The sequence below is a fragment of the Delphinus delphis genome, chromosome 2 (genome assembly GCF_949987515.2).
Source record: "Delphinus delphis chromosome 2, mDelDel1.2, whole genome shotgun sequence".
Lineage (NCBI taxonomy): Eukaryota > Metazoa > Chordata > Mammalia > Artiodactyla > Delphinidae > Delphinus > Delphinus delphis.
In genome coordinates this window covers 129,557,341-129,573,484 of record NC_082684.1, presented here as the reverse complement: position 1 = coordinate 129,573,484, position 16,144 = coordinate 129,557,341, and the positions used below count along the sequence as shown (strand labels likewise).

At 52.1% G+C, this 16,144-nt stretch overlaps 1 protein-coding gene across 1 annotated transcript in view; it reads left to right on the top strand.

Moving 5' to 3' along the window:
- The window catches only part of CCDC33 (coiled-coil domain containing 33), a 119,209-nt gene that overhangs the window by 54,854 nt on the left and 48,211 nt on the right, over nt 1–16,144 (top strand). Inside the window, 3 exon segments of the mRNA XM_060002802.1 lie at nt 2,054–2,183; nt 2,833–2,966; nt 3,933–4,004. Of these exon segments, the coding sequence (XP_059858785.1) occupies nt 2,054–2,183; nt 2,833–2,966; nt 3,933–4,004 (336 nt within the window).

Sequence of the window (16,144 nt, the reverse complement as noted above, 5' to 3'; positions counted from 1 at the left end):
ACACACACACATGCCACCAGCACCTTCACCAGGTCCCTGGCATCAGACTCTGAAGGTGGTTTAACCTTGATTCCTTGCCCCACCCCATACACACATGAGAGAGGCTGATCCTCCCTCCCCAATTCTAGGTCTCAAGGGCTCTTTCCTCAGGGACTTATCTGGGAAACCATTCAGGAAAGGAGCTGTCCTTCCTGGGCTGGCAGACACTGTTTCTTGCTTTGTAGACTCCATTTAGACACATTAATAGGCCCTAGAGAGGACAGCCAGCGTCCATTAAACACCCCTCTTCCTGGGTGGGAGCAAGGGATGGGGCGGGGGGGGGGGCTGTCACAGGTCCTCCTTGAGTGCCCTAGTGTCTGGCAGATGGTCCAGGCGGTGTGGATGCCCCTTGGGGATTCAGGAGAATGGGGTGGCTCTGGGAAGAACCTGGTTTAGGGATAAATCCGGAAAGGCCATTCCCAGGCACCACAGAACCCAGAGAAGCTTCTCTGGCCTGGCCTGGTGGCCAAGTGGCTGTCCCTGAGCTGCCACCAGAGCCTGCTCTCAAGAACACTCCCATCACCCCAGTCACAGTCCCTGTATTCAGGGGCCCCTAGCCTCAGAGTGACTGCAGCTCATCTCCCCAGGGGCAGGGGCAGACACAGCTGGGCCACAGGCTGGGCCTGGGAGAACAGGAGCACACACATTAGTGTGACAGGCATCAGGGCCCTGCCACGGTGGGGGGAGTGGACCCACACTGATATTTCGCGATCCTGCATCAATAACTCCTGGAGCTGGCTGTGCCTTTGTGCTGACCTTTTCGAGTGATGACTGATTCCCGCAGGGGAGCGGGAGGTGGGAGCGGCTGCCACTGTTGCTGACAGCCCCTGGCTGGGGGCAGAGGCAAGGCAGCCACTTGGAGAGTCTATGCCAATGACCCCCAGCCCCTGCCTGTGTTGGGACCATGCAGGGCTGCCTGCTGGGTGTCACAGGCTGGTGCCTCCAAGTCCCATTCCTCACTCACTACCTTCTGGCCTTTGCAGATGCCGGACCTCTTTTCCCTGCAGTCCTCCCTCATTCTAGGTGTCCACACATGCCAGGCTTGACGCCACCTCCACATTTTTGCTTAGGCTGTTTTCCCACCCAGAATAACCGCCTCCCTCCCTTCAGTCTGCCAGATCTTCCCTCAGAGGCTTCCTCTGGTCCTGTTTCCTGCAAGATGGCTTTTCTGATCACCCACGGGAGTGTCTCAGATAGTCCCTTGTTTAGGGGCTCTAGTTATGTTGTCTTATTTTGTTGTTTAAATATTACCCACATGTGTGCTCCAGCTGCTGGCTTAGCATGCCATCAAGTCCCCCAGATCCCCTATTGAAGACCTGCCGTGGCTCCTGCGAGGGGCTGGGAAACCCGTGCTGGGAAGAGAAGCGCTGGTGACAAGGGCAGAGGTCTCGTCTAATTTGGCATCTAAGGCACCACCAGCCATGGGTGGGAACACGGGTGCAACTCTTCAGGAAAACAGTTTACCCAGGATGAATCAAATACCTTAAAATATGCATGTCCTTTAACTCAGCAATTCTATTTTGGGTACTTGAACTAAGGAAATAATTTGAAATACAGAGCTATGTATCAAAGAACATTCAATGCAGTGTTATTGAACAAGTGGGAAGGGAGAAACCAGGACACTTGGACGTGACAGAATATCCTGCAGCTACTAAAGCTGGGTAATTAGTGTTACTTAGGACTCTGGATATGCTTAGGTTTTAATGGTAAATGAAAAAGGCAGGATGTTAGGATGACAGTTATATGCAAAATAGGCATAGGGAAAAAGCTAGAAAGAAACACACAATCTTATGAACAGTTGTCTTTAGTGTAAGAATTTAGGTGGGTTGTTTTTTTTCATCTTTTTACTTTTCTTTTTTTTCCAAAGTTTCTTCATGAAGTGTGTATTTATTGCTTTTATAATCGGGACAAACATCTGTGACATATATAGACATGCACACCACCAAATATCTGGACGTCCTTTGATTTGGAAGAAGCTGTGGCCTCACCACCTTCTCCCACCTTCTCCTTTCAGCTGTCCAAGGCTGGGGGACCCCCAGAGCTGCCCCTGTGGAATCAGTCCTTCCTCTTCCAAGGCCGAGATGAAGCCACCAGCTTCTCAGAGGACACAGCCCTGGTGCTGGAGTACTACTCCTCGTCTTCAAGTAAGTGACCCCCGTTGCCAGGTCAGGGCCACCACATACCAGGACATGTGTATGGAAGGGTGTTCAGACCATCCTGCCTCTGCCTCCTGTGGGGGTGGGTGAGGGGTCCCAAGGGAGCCTCCCCATGTGTGCAGACAGGTTGGGGAGCCCCTGGCTGGCTTCCTTGTCCCAATGACAACACTGGGATATGAGCCAGGACACGTGGGCCCTATTCCCATACTAGACCCTCGTATTATTACACCACCACCCCGTCCACAGTACCTTTCAGGGAGGGGAGGAGCCCTCAGGGCTCACAGGGGGAGCTTTGCGCGGAGACAGGAGTCAGAGACCGCCTGATCCACAGTCCTAGTTCCACACCATAAGAGGGAAGCCCCCAAAGGACAGAGACAAGGGAGAGCTATATAAACACCCAGAGACACAGAATATGTTTAGAGTTGGTCTTGAACTCAGGAAGCCCTGAAGAGCAGAGGAGGAAGAGGAGATTTTTGCAGGGAAAGGCCAGGAGGCAGGGAACAGGTGGGCGGTGAGGGATGGGAGAATTAGATGTCAGTTACCAAAGGATGGGCCCCGTTGGGACCTCAGACACTGAGATCCAAGAAGCTTGGGCTGGGGGCTTTGATGGGAATCCCAGCCCGTCCTACCTCCACAGTGAAAGGCAGTGAACCGTGGACCATCAACAAGCCCCTGGGTATCTCCGTGTTGCCGCCAAAGAGCCGTTTGTACCGCAAGATGCTGACAGGGAAGGGCCTGAATGGGCTGCGTGTGGAGAAGCTCCCCATCACCGTGAGTGTCCACCACCGTCCCCTAGACAGGGTCCATGGCAGATCCACCTGGTCCCACCCCTCCCCAACCTGCTCCACCTTGCCCCCGCAAACAGAGGCAGATCTGGCTTCTCCAGCAGCTTCCACCAGAGCCCGCACCAGGGAATCTGACCACTGTCAGGTGTGAGGAGTACCCCCAACACCAAAACTCAGTCTTACTCCCGGGCTTGTGATGAAATTGCCCCCAGACAACTTGCGAGGAGAACAGGGAGGCCCTAGGGGATAGCAGCAAGAGTTCAGACTTTTAACCAGCCAGACCTGGGTTCAAACCGGGACTTGTCCTAGTCCTCACTGTAGAACCTGGGGCAAGTTACTTATCCTCTCTGAACCTTAGAATGCCCATCTCTAAAATAGGAACGACATGCCGTACATTATTTCTCTGCATAGTGAGAGAGTCTAGAGCCAGACGGTCTGGTTCTACTACTTATCAGCTTACAGGACCATGGAAAAATTACTCCGTCTCAGTGACTTAGTTTCCCTATGTGTAAAATGGGTTCATAGTAATAATACTTTTCTCATATGGTTGCTATGAGGTTTTTTGGAGGAAATACCTGTAAAACACTTAGAACAGAATATGTTCTCAATAAGAATCAATGTGTTATTATGATCATTGTCTATTTCTATGCCACCTTTTTCCCTAAAATACTCTGGCCATCCTGACATAATAGACCTCAACAAATTGGAGCTCCCCCGCTCTGCCAGGAGGCAAGTCTGAAGGAGCCAGTCAGGTCTCCTGTGGAGTTGGGAAGGGTAGTACAGAAGCAGTGAGGGTGAGCAGAGGTGGGAGACCAGCTACCGCCTCCCTCCCACTCTCTGGGCACAGCGTCCAGCAGGTACTTCCCCGGGGAATCTGAAACAATGGGCAGAGCAGAGGCAGAAGCTGCCTGCCCTGGCCAGTGTGGCCGACTCTTCCCTTCTCCTCCTCCAGGACACCAGGCTGAAAACCATAAATGGTGAGGTCCCCACGGTGGATCTCTCCTTCCAGCTGCTTTCCTCTAAGGTAAGACTGTGGGTCGGGGGAAGCTCAGGGCCCGGCAGCCATACGCCAGCTCTTGTAGCCTCTCCGTGGGTTCCAACCTCCTTTTCAATCGCTGGCCTTATTCAGGGGCTGGGGCCAGGGGCTTTTAGAAGGATGGGGCTGCTGCTTTGGATGGAAATTTCTGAGGGTAATTTAAGGCTTGCAAAAACTGAGATTAGGAAGAGAGAGTTGAGAACAGAGGGCCACTCAGACGTGGGCGTCAGCCTCTAACTCAGCCCAAGCCAAGCCTGGCTTACTGGGATCAAGATTCTACAAGCATGAACTGGAGACTAGCCTCTCTTGCTGTGTAACAAACTACCACAGACTTAGTGGCTTAAAACAGCACCCACTTATGAGCTCACACTTCTGTAGGTAGGCAATGCAATACAGCAAGACTGAAATCAAGATACTGGCAGGGTTCTGTTCCTATCTGGAGGCTCTGGGGAAGAGTGTGCTTCCAGGCTCCCTTAGGTTGCCATCAGAATCCAGTTCCCTGCAGTTGTAGGGCTGAGGTCTCTGTTTCCTTGCTGGCTGTCAGCCGTGGGGGGGCCTCTCTCAGCTCCTGAAGGCCGCCCACATTCCTCCTCACAATGCCTCGTCCATCTCTAAGCCAGCAGGCATATCAAATCCCCCTCACACCGCAAAGCTCTCTGACTTTCTCCTCTGTCAGCAGCCAGAGAAAACACTCTGCTTTTAAAGGGGCTCGTGCGATTAGGTCAGGCTCACTGATGAAGTTCCCATCTTAAGGTCAACTGTGCATGTTAACATCATCACAGGAGTGAGAGCTCATCACATTCACAGGTTTCAGGGATTAGGGTGTGGAATCTTGTAGGCTCGTTTTTGGAATCCTGCCCACCACAGCTGGGTTGCCCCAAGTTGAAAGTCCCCAGGGACTGAGCCTTGCCTGATGGATGGGATCGCTTCCTCTGTCAGCTATACCTGGGCTCCGAAGTCCAGCTTGGCCTCGGGTCATTTGGCTCCAGTGCACCTGACAGGCTGGAATTTTCCCACTTTTCTCTCTGTGGTGCTGAGAGGGGCATGAAGCTGGGATGTGGGCAGTTGAGGACCATGACCCCCTGGAAATGCTTGCAGGGGCTGATGTCTTGATCAGCCCACTCCTGCTAGCTTCCCACGCCAGGAAACATAGCCACCAGCTCTGGGGTAATACTCGGCCCTGTCACCTTACCTGTGAAGAACGCAGGGAGTTCCTTGTTGGAGGGTCTGAGAGGTCCATCAGGGAAGGTACCCACCCAAAACTGTCTCCCCGCAAGGCCCCTCGTGAGCGCTTGAAACCTCCCATTAACACTCCCCGCTGTGGAATGTTCCACATTGCCCCGTAGAGACTCCTCTAATTCTTGGTGAGAGAGAGTTTGTTAGATATAACCTGACATCCACACCACCACCATCACCACCAAACCAGGTACAGGATGGAGAAGTTACTGAGAGGGGAGGGGACACAGAGGCAGCAAAAGACCTCAAGAAAGGGGAAGCAGGGATCCCAGGTGTCCCAGATGGGAGCTCAACCCTCCATGGCTCTTCTCAGGGTCTAGAGTCTGTCAGTGGCCACTGCCAGCCCCTTCCTCACCTCCCCCTGCCTCCTACACCTTCGCCGGGGCACGTGTGTCCTGAGAACCGAAAGAAGTGTCAAGTGCCACTGGTCAGGGCACTGGGGGACCCAGGCAGGCAACAGGCAGGTGGGCAGGACACTTCCCCAGTTGCCCAGGGGCTGGGCACAAAGGTCTCAGTGATGAATTATTCACTGGAGCTGGGCTAAGTGCAGAATTAATCCCTTTCCTTCCGGCTGGTGGCTTCACTAAATTATCCCTCCAAGTCATGCGGGAAAATGCTGCTGAATTCATTTAGCTGCTGAGTGTTTTGATCTGGGCCTTGTGATTTTAGCTTCCCCTTCCCCCAGCCCCCTCCCCCTGGAGGCGGGTAAAAAAACCTTTCAGTAGTGGATTTCCGAGAAGAAAGGAAAAGAAAGGGGATCAAGATTGAGCGTGTACCAGGAAAATAGTACTGGAGGAAATTCAAATTCTGCAGCCAAGAATTCACACACACACACAGTTCTACACATACGGAGTCTCACACAATCACGTTTGAATACCCACACGCAGACAATCACATATGCAAAGACATGCAACGCAAACACACGCATCCCTCTGCAAGAGTGCACACGTTGAAGGCATATAGACGTGCTCCCACACCCGAGCAAACTGACACACAGACGTTTTCACACCCACATTGGCACATACAGAAGAGAAGTCTTTTTGTGGTGAAACTGTTTCTTGGTGAAACTATCTGAGAACTGGCCAATAACTGACTCACTTTGATTCTAGAAGCTTGAAGTCCAATTTGGGGGCCTTAGTATGAAAAGCTAAGATGGACTTGGCATAATCTTACAGCCATGGTACCCGGTCATTCATTCTTTTATCCCACATATATCTGTTGAGGACTAGAGTTTTAGCTGCCCTTCTGGACTGCAGTGAGGAGAGGGAGAGGCCGGCAGCCGTGGAGCCCGTCTGCTTGAACTTACCCTCAGGCGTGGACGTGGCTCTCTGCTGGTGTCTGAGCCCTTTTGTCATCCTCCTCCTTATGTGGAGGTGGGAGAGTGTTGATGAACAGATCAGATGGCGCTGCATCTGCAGCGTGTCCCCAGCTGCACTCCTCACCATCGCCTTCTCTGTAATACCACCGCCGTTCTCCGTGCAGCGGCAAATCTTTGCTGAGCACCTGGCTGGGGAGCAGATACCGTCCTGGGTTTAGGAATCTTCCATTGAAAAAGATGAGAAAAAGGCCCCGTCTTCATAAAACTTGCATTCTTAGAGAGCAGGGAGTGTGGACCAGATAAGAGCAAATCAATTCATGAGCAGATATCAGGTCACGATATGAGGCCTGATGAAACTCAAACGAGGTTACGCGATAGGGAGTGCGCAGACAGGCTCTTGGATTTGATGTGCTCTCTGAGTAAGGTTACCAGCCAAGCCGCTGTAACAGAGAAGACCCTGTTCCTTCCATCTTATTGTTTCACCTAAGGTGTTGGCCACCAATTCATGGTGAGAGGCACCCAGCTTTCGTCTCTGCATTCCAGCCCGTGGGAAGGAAGCGCCAGACCTAGGCCCAGAACTATCGATTCTTCCACTGTTTCAATCAAACACTGCTCAAAGCCCCAAGAGCCACTACCTGAAGCCTGCAGATCTTAGAGTCCTGTGGCTACTCCGTCTGCGGCGGGGTTTGTGATAATGGGCCTCTCAGGGCCCCTCGTCCACCTGGCTAACAGCACCATCTTAGGGGCAACTCCTTGCTCATAGACAGCTGCACTACAGAGAGGAAATGCTTCAGAACAAATGAATATGCCTGTCCTATTTGGGTACCTCCCACTTGAGGACACAGCCTCTTTCCTGAGAGCCTTCATGTCCTGGAGGTTTGGGTACAGGCCATCCTGGTTAACTGACATTTTGTGGAACACAGTTTCCCCACACCCACTGCTTCCATATCACCCGTTCTCAGAGCTCCAGGAACGAGAACATTGTGGAATTTCCAAATAGGCACAGAGACCACAGAGATGTCCCTCCACAGCCCACCCGGGACAGAAATCTCCCTGATGCCATCCACCACGGGTGGTCATCCCAGCCTCTCCTCTTGCTCTGCCACGTCAGGGGGCAGCTCACTACCTCTAGAAGCAGCCCAACCTGTGGTTCAGTGCCTACAGCTGATAGAAATGCTCCCCCCACATTGAGCCCATCCTACCTCCAGGGGCTCTCCCTCTGCCCCAGGCTCCTGACTCTGCCCTCTGGGGCTGCAGTGCAACCCCTGCAAGCCCCCTTCCAGCACGCGGGCAGGCCGACTAGTCACAGCCAATGGCAAGGAGCGGTTTCTTGGTTTGGGATATCGTGCTTGACGCTGGTTCTGCTGGTGATGGGTTGAGCTTTTTCCCTCTGATGGAACTTCTCTGTGGACACCTGCAGCTCCGAGTGCTCTGCCTTAAGCTAGGGTCGTGTGTGTAGGTGAGTACATACATGTGTAACTACATATAGCTACAAAAAACTAGAAAAACACAGACATCTGTGTATACACAGAAAACTTCCCTTTATCCCCTGTTCAGCGGGAGTTCACCTTGGAGGTCCATTAGCCTCTGAGAACCCATGAGCCTATGACTACTCCATATATACATACACAAATAAATGCTTAGTCTCCTCCATTCACCCTCTGATCTTGGCCTCTTCTCTTTGAAGAGTGCAATCTGGTCCCCCAGGAGTCTATGATTCTCCGGGCTAAGCAGTCTGCCTCTTTTAATGAACTGGTTTCAAGATCCCACAGCCTCCTGGGTGCCCTCCAGCTTGCAGACAACCTCTTTGCAGTGAGACAACTGACCGGGTTTCCTAGGCTGACTATGTGGATTAGAGCCTGGTTTGCACACAGTAGGTGCTCATTGTGTCGACTCCTGCCTCCTTGCCTGGAAATGTGCCTTCCCATGGGGTGGGACAAGTCCATGCTGTCATCTGGGTGTTCAGCAGCAGGTGCCCTCTTGAGGCTGGGATTTGGGATCCAGGGTCTTGCCCAGGCAGCGTGCCAGGGCACCAGGCAGAGGCAGAGCCTCTCAGATGAGCAGCCCCCTCTCCTTAGCCCACAGACTTGAGAGATGCTGGAGGATTCAAAACCCACTGCTTCTTTGGATTTGGCACGGAGAGCGTGCCTTTAAGGAGAGGATGAGGTGGTCCCTGCTATCCCCCACTGAGGGAAGGGGCGGCTCCCACAGCCCCATCTGACCTTTCCCTCCCTGTTCCCCTCTAGGGAGGGTGGGGTGCGGGCAGGTCTTTGATGCGGTGTAAAAGGCTGCCCCGGTGTTTTTATTCAAACCACTTTCTCTGGAGACCAAGTGGCTGTTTAGCAAATGTGGAGTGGAGGGCAGGGGACAGGCAGAAACATGCTGACTTCTGATGAATTCTTATGGATTTTTGGAAAGCCACACATGTCAGGCCTGGGCGGGTCTTCAGAGAAGCCCCAACACAAGCCGTCCTCCACTTCCTCACCGAGCCCAGCTGCCCAGAAGGCCCAGTGTCCAGGGTGGCACAGCAGCCTCCTCAGCTGCTTCTATCCTCTGGGAGCTTCTGTTCCACCCCCAAGACTCCAGCTCTGAAAACACTACCGTACGGATAATGATGAATCCAGAGAAAAATACCCTTTCCCCTCTTTTAACCTCACAACATCCCTGCCTGTCTTCCCTGCCCTACGCGCAGGCCCCCAACCTCACCCTGCGCCCTCTCCCTCCCTGTCCTCCCCCTCTCCCAGGCCACACGGCAGGAGACAGAGGAAAAGACCTATCCCTCCCCAGCTCACAGGTACACTTTTCCCCACCTGCTCAGACTCTAGGCCCAATTCAGAGATCATCCCATATGACCCAAGGAAGCTGGGGACAGGTGAGCGAGAGGGGAGAGCCCGTGCTTTTCCGGGGCCAGCCTGGCCCTTGGCTGACAGATGCTCAGCGTTGGGTCAGGGCTCCCCATCCCACCATAAGAGGCTCCTGCCTGCTTTTCACAATGCCTGAACCCCTCCCAGCAGCTCCATGCTCCCCCAACAGTCTCTTGGTTATGATGCAACTTCTCCCATGCTCCCCACTTCAGGGAGGGCATTTGACACTCCCTCCAACACACAGGGTTTTACAGACCCTGCTTGCTCACTTCTTGTGACAGGGACCTCATTTCCTCTCAGGAAGCCCCCTCCAGCCTCTATCAGCTCCCTTGTAGACCTCTTCCTCCTATCTCTCTCCAGTTGCCTCCCCCAATCCTGCCTATTCCTTCCTGAGACTGGCTCCAGAGAAGTTAGCGCCCATGCCCAGGTCGGTCCTGTTGCTGTTTGCAAACTAGTTGTGTCATCTCCAGCCCGACCGACTCTCCCTCTGACTACTCTTTGTCACACTGGGTTTCTGCTTCTCATCCTCCTGGTTGTCTCATCTTGACAACACTCCTCTTAAAGTGTCCCCCTGGCAAACTGTGGAGCTGGATCAGTATTGGCGGGTAAAGTAGGACTCTCATCCTTTTCCTGCAAACACATTCTCCCCTTTGGTGCAGCCAAAGTCTATCATTCGCTTTATTCCTAACCAAGGTTGTGGGGTCCATTTAGAGCCTGGGAGTCCTGTCTGGTATGTGAGCCGCTGGCAGGTGGCACACCTTCACCTTGAACCTCTGCTGCTCTATTTTGAACTCACCTTCTTGGTCTCAGCATATTGTCTGGGCTTGAGATCACTCTGGGCCCTGATGCCATCACGCGTCACACATTCACAGCCCCACCTCCACCCCTTCTCCAAGCTCCGGGTCATCTGTGCATGTGGTTAGGACACTTTGCTGCAATGTGCACTAGAGAGCGTGCCTCCCTGGATCTGGGTTTGAATTCTGGATCGTCCACATGATCTTAGCCACCGTGAATTTTACTTTTCTATCCATAGAAAGGGGTTGTGATCCCTACCGGCCAGAAATGTAGTGAAAATTGAATAAGGGAGCGTGTGTAAGTGCCCAGCAAAGGTTCTTGCAGACGCTCAGTAAAGGGAGCGCTTACTATTGTTCACCCAAGTTGCTGACAAACACGCTGAACTCATCAGGGATGACGACAGAGCTCCAGGGGGAGGGGAACGACAGAGCCCTCCTAATCCATCACTCGGCGCCCGCCCCTCATGACAGCTGCTCCACCAGATTCACATCCATAAGGACATCGGGAGGCCCTGTCAAGTGCTGAAGATAAACGTCACCAGCACCACATTTGGTCTCACAGCAATTTTTCAGAGAATGAAGAAATGGAGAAGAGACAGACAATCATCTCTCTAGAGGCCAGAGTCCTGAGCTGGGAGTTAGAGAGGTGATAGAGAAAATGAAGACCTGCTTCTTGGCCTGTGAGCTCCCAGGCCAGGGTGGGCAGGAATGGACCCAGAGCCATACTGCAGGCTTATCCTGAATGCCTCACCAACCACTCTGTGTTGCCTTGAGAATGTGAGCTTGTGACTCCCGGCCACAGATGGAGTGGATTGAGTCAGGATGCGGGAATGACTAAGGAACTGGACCTTCGGGCCTTCCCCTGGCCTGCTCTGCTCTCCACGTGAGCCAAATGCATAGCTGATGGATTGAAGAAGGGGGAGGAGAGGAAGTAAGACAGGGCAGAAGCTTCCAGACCAGATTTCTCAGAAAGTGGGGGCTGCTCTTGGGTTTTTTCCCATCTCAAAGCCAGACTACCACAGCCTTAGACCTCTTTTTAGCCAAACCATGTGCACCGTTGGTCCAGCCAAGGTCATTCAGGCATGAATTCATCAACCATTTGTTAGATCCTTAACCTGTGCCAAGGAGTAAAGCACCCCAAAAGAATCATCACTGTTCATCTTGCTAAGTGTTCTAGTTGAGGTAGTTGCATCGTCAGGGGAAGAGTCATAGAGAAGCATGGTTTGCACTCTGCCTCAAAGAGTGGCTTGGAAGTAGGCAAGGCAACGGTGCTTCTGGCAGAGGGAACCACAGGTGCAAAGCCATGGAAACACGACAGTGTCTGGAGTGCATGGGACATGAGGAAGCTGTTGTGGGTGGTGAGACTGGAGGGTTAGATGGGGCCTAGATTCTGGAGGGCCTGAACACCAGGATACAGGGTATATAATTTGTCATAGAGTAATAGGAAGCTAAGGAAGATCTTTGAGCAGCAGTAGGATGTGATCTGACCTATATGTTGGAAGGACCTCTCTAGATAGGAATAGGGGGAACCCAAGGGAAAAGATTAAGTGCAGAAAGACCAGGTTTCAGGCTAACAAGAGTGAGCCCACAGCCTATCCACTGAGCCATAGGCAGGGCTCTAGTTAATACTAAAATCCCTGCCAGAGTGGTTGTGAATCTGCCTGCCAATGCAGGGGACACGGGTTCGATCCCCTGGTCGAGGAAGATCCCACATGCCACGGAGCAACTAAGCTTCTGTGCCACAACTACTGAGCCTGCGCTCTAGAGCCTGCGAGCCACAGCTACTGAAGCCCACGTGCCTAGAGCTCGCGCTTCACAAGAAGAGAAGCCACTGCAATGAGAAGCCTGTGCACCGCATCGAAGAGTAGCTCCCACTCCCGCAACTAGAGAAAGCCCGCGCGGCAACGAAGACCCAGAGCAGCCAAAAATAAATAAATAAATAGACAGATAGATAGATAGATAGATAGATAAAAGAATGGTACCTACGTCCAAAAATAAATAAATTAATTAAATCCCTGCCAGAATTTAAAAAAAAAATCTTTCTCACTGGCTCCTCTCCTCTGACGCCACAACTTATTTTTAGATTAACCCTCTGACACCATTTTCTGGAGACTGAATCATGGCCCCAGTGAGGATTAACACTGGGACCCTTCTTGGCTGGAAGACAGACTCGGAGCTTCAAACCCCACCGCAGCTGCAAGATCACATGGTTTGTCATAAATGAGACCTACGATATGCAGGGGAGGCAGCAAGCCCCCTTGGAGGGACCCGTTGAAACTCCTTCAGCTGAAGAGATAAGAACCTACAACTGCAGCCACAGGAAATGACAAAGCAGCGACTGACGGGGGATCCGCTGCACAGGGCTTATTATGGCACTTGCCAGCGGGCGAGACACCCTTATCAGGGAGAAAATTGCATCAGGCCTCCTGAATTACTAGCGATTGGAAGCAGATTTCTTGGGACGCACTTTGTTAGATACCTAATGAGCAGGATACAGGCGGGCAGAGCCCAAAGCCAGCGGGGCGGGGGACAAATGTCTTTGTTAAACAGAATTTGTCAGTTTCCGCTCCAGGCTCCCTGGGGAGGGTTCAGGGCCAGCTAATTGAATTAAGAGCCTGTGCGCTCCAGCAAGAAGGCTCAGGGCGGGGCGAGAGGCAGGCAGGCCGCAAGACGGGCACTTTCAGCACCGAGGACAGCAGCTGCAACTCGGCTAGTCTGTAATTGCCGGGGCAGGCTGGAACAGTTGCATTTTGCATGATCAGGGACCTAGGGGATGGACTGGGTAGGAGGGAGGCAGAAGATGTTAGAGGAGGAGGGGGAAACAGGTGACCCAAGAATCCTCGAGCCTGTTATGCTATTGGCCTGGTCTGTCTCAACAGACCCTCCGCAGGCAACAGCGAGGGCTGAGAAGGAAGAAGAAGGGGTGTCTTCTCCCCACCATGCCCTCATGTGGTGTGGGACAGCTGCAGCAGGACAAGGAACAGTGGGCTGGGCGCTGAGTCTGAGCCAGTGCGCGGTCATGCATCACTTTGAGCTTTCAAAGTCGGTCTCCTAATTACAGTCCTAATGAAGCAGGATGTGCTGTAGCCACGGAGCCACAGAGTGAGGGGCCACTTGTCAGCCCCAAGCTGCCTCCGCAGGCAAGGCAAAGCCTGCCAAATAGAAAAGCAAATAAGCAGACTTGTGGGGTGAGCCAGAAGCCTCCTCCCCCACCTGGAGGAAGGCGGGAGAGCAAGGCAAGCCTGGGCCCGAATACGGAAGAGCTAGTCCCCAGAGATCCCCCCTCTTTCCATCCCCATTTTAGCATTGTTTCTCCCCCATTCTCCACCCTGACCCACCGCTTCCAGCAGCCCAGCTCCTCCCTGTAGTCTTAGACAAGGTCCCTCCCATGAGGAGCAAGGAGAGGGGGGCACAAGCCCCTCCCCGAAATGTAGGCAGACTGAAGCTGATGAGTCTGGACAGGTAATGTAAGGGAACAATAGAGAGAATTTAAGCACTATGGGAGGCACTGTGGTCCTCCTGGGACCCCTTACCTCACATGACTAGAACAACTGCCTCTGACCTTCCCTTTGGGGTCTGCATTATGTGCAAGTGTAAAGATTTTTCTATAAAAGTCACCCACCCATCTTACCCCAAGCCCCAGGCTGGGATGGATCCTGGCAAAGTTCACTGGGAGACCTGCAGGGGTGAAGGCTGGGGAGGTAGTCTCGTGAAGCAGCTGTGGAAGCAGGTATAAGCCGGAGCCAGCCATGGAGAGGGCAGAGCAGGACCACTGAGTCTGGCAGAAGCTACAGGAAGAGCAGCTGGGGGTCAGGAGGGGGTGGGATGGGCAGAATAGACTGAAGTCCATAGATACTTGCCTTTCCTCCTTCTTGGGACAACACCCCTGCCCACCAGAGACTCATGGGGTGGTCTGGACTGAGGGGGCCGTCTCATTTTTATTTCATCTTTGTGATGAAATTAAATTAATTATACATAATAAATTTCAGAATCCACGTAAAATTAGTGAGTGCCCAGTTCTGATCAGGGACCCAGTAAGTGTCAGCTCTGGGTCACTGAGCTGACCCACTTGGTACTGGGGCCACACAGGGTGGATGTCAGGGTGACAGGCTGTGGAGGAAGAGACTCTCTCAGCAGTGTGTCCCTGCTTTCAGAACTGATGAGGGCGCCTCTGGAGGCCTCTCCCTTGATTTCATTACTTCTACTTCCTCCCCTAACTGGATTAGATGGCGGTCTATGAAATCCAGGGCATCGAGATTGGCTTTCTGCCTGGAAATGAGGAGAAATGTCATTACAGGTCCTGAATCAGCATCTCACCCCAGCCCCAGGGGCCACCTGGTCAATGGTGAGTCGGTCTTTGCCTTGGCTAGTTATTTCTTCCTTCCCTCTCTCCTACATCCATCCACCCACCCATCCATCTAATATACATTCTGTAGTTTTTCTGCTACAGCCAATCGTGTTCAGCTGTTCTGAACAGGAGACAGATGTGGTGCTTTTTCTTATCTAAAACACACAGACAACTAGGAAACTCCAAACCATCTGACTCAGATGCTGTACAGAGGGCATGTTCAGTGGGGAGCCTCCGAATGAATGAAAGTTACTGAGAGGAGCAGGTGAGAGAGACAGCCAGGTCTAATATTCAGGGACAAAACAGCCCCAGAAGTCTTGCTTATAAAGTGCAGTCAGTGCCAAAGTCAGCCTCAGAGTCATCCAATGCTTCACTCTTCCCACCCCAAGAGTCTTCATATAGCAGCTTTCTCCTGGTACATGTTTGATGGTAGAGGGACTGGGGGATGAGGCCCAGACTGGATTGGATACCTCTGTAGTTGTATGAATGTCCCTTAATCTACTGATGCAAGACTGAAAATGCTTCTTGCTAATGAATTTCTGCACACCAGATTTATTTTTAAAGGGTAGTTATTTAAAGGATCCTAGAGGTAAACGGAAGGGTCCTTGTCCTGATTCATCTGGTTCATAGATGTGGTTTTTCATATAGAGCATCTACTTAAAGAGAGGCCCACCTGCACTCATTCTCTCTGTTTGTTCAGGGTCAGACATTCGGGCACTTCTAACCCTGAGCACATCTGTCTTTGTTGGCACTGTGCCCATTGTTCTGTTTGCTTCTTTCTAGCACAACACTCTAGACAGTGGAATATTTGTCTACTGTGTGGCCAAGACAGGATTCCAAGAGCTGATGTAGGGTGGAAGCGGGTCATCTCTGAGGTCCCTACCAACCTGAGTCTGCATGATTCTTTGAACAATGGGCACGTTTTGGGGGCTAACCATGGATTTCCAGCAGAGCTTTCAAATAACCTCTCCCCAGAGGGAGTATAAGACATGTCCCTAAGCCCGAGGAACTTAAAGTTTTGTCAGAAAAACAACAATGGCAAATAAGCCTGGAATTAGAGGACAGTGTGAGAGCAGAGAGAGCCAGCTGCTGGGCTGGGAGAACCCGGAAAAGCTTTGAGCAAGTGTGGGTGGAGGCCCTGAAGGCTTCCTGGAAGGGTTGGTATTTGAGTGGGGTTAAATTCTAAACAAGCAGAGATGAGAGTGGCAGTCATGTCAAGAGAGGAAGAAGAGAATGAGGAAAACGAACATGGCTGGAGAAAGAAGCCCATCAGAGTAGAGAGAGAAGAGACACTGTTTAGTGGGTGAGAGGATGCGAGGATGACAAGGAGATGGACTGGAAAGCAAGTCTACACAGTAAAAGGTGTCAAAGGAGCATGGAGATTTTTGAATCCGTTGTTACTGCACCAAGGGTGGGAGTCATGGATGGCACGGTTTGTTTATTCTTTCAACAAATATTTCTTGAGTAGCTACAATGAGGCAGACACTAGGGATAAATGAGTTCCCAGCTTACGGGTAATTTGCGTTCGAGCGTGGAGAGTGGAGAAGCAAGGCAGACAGTCAACAAGT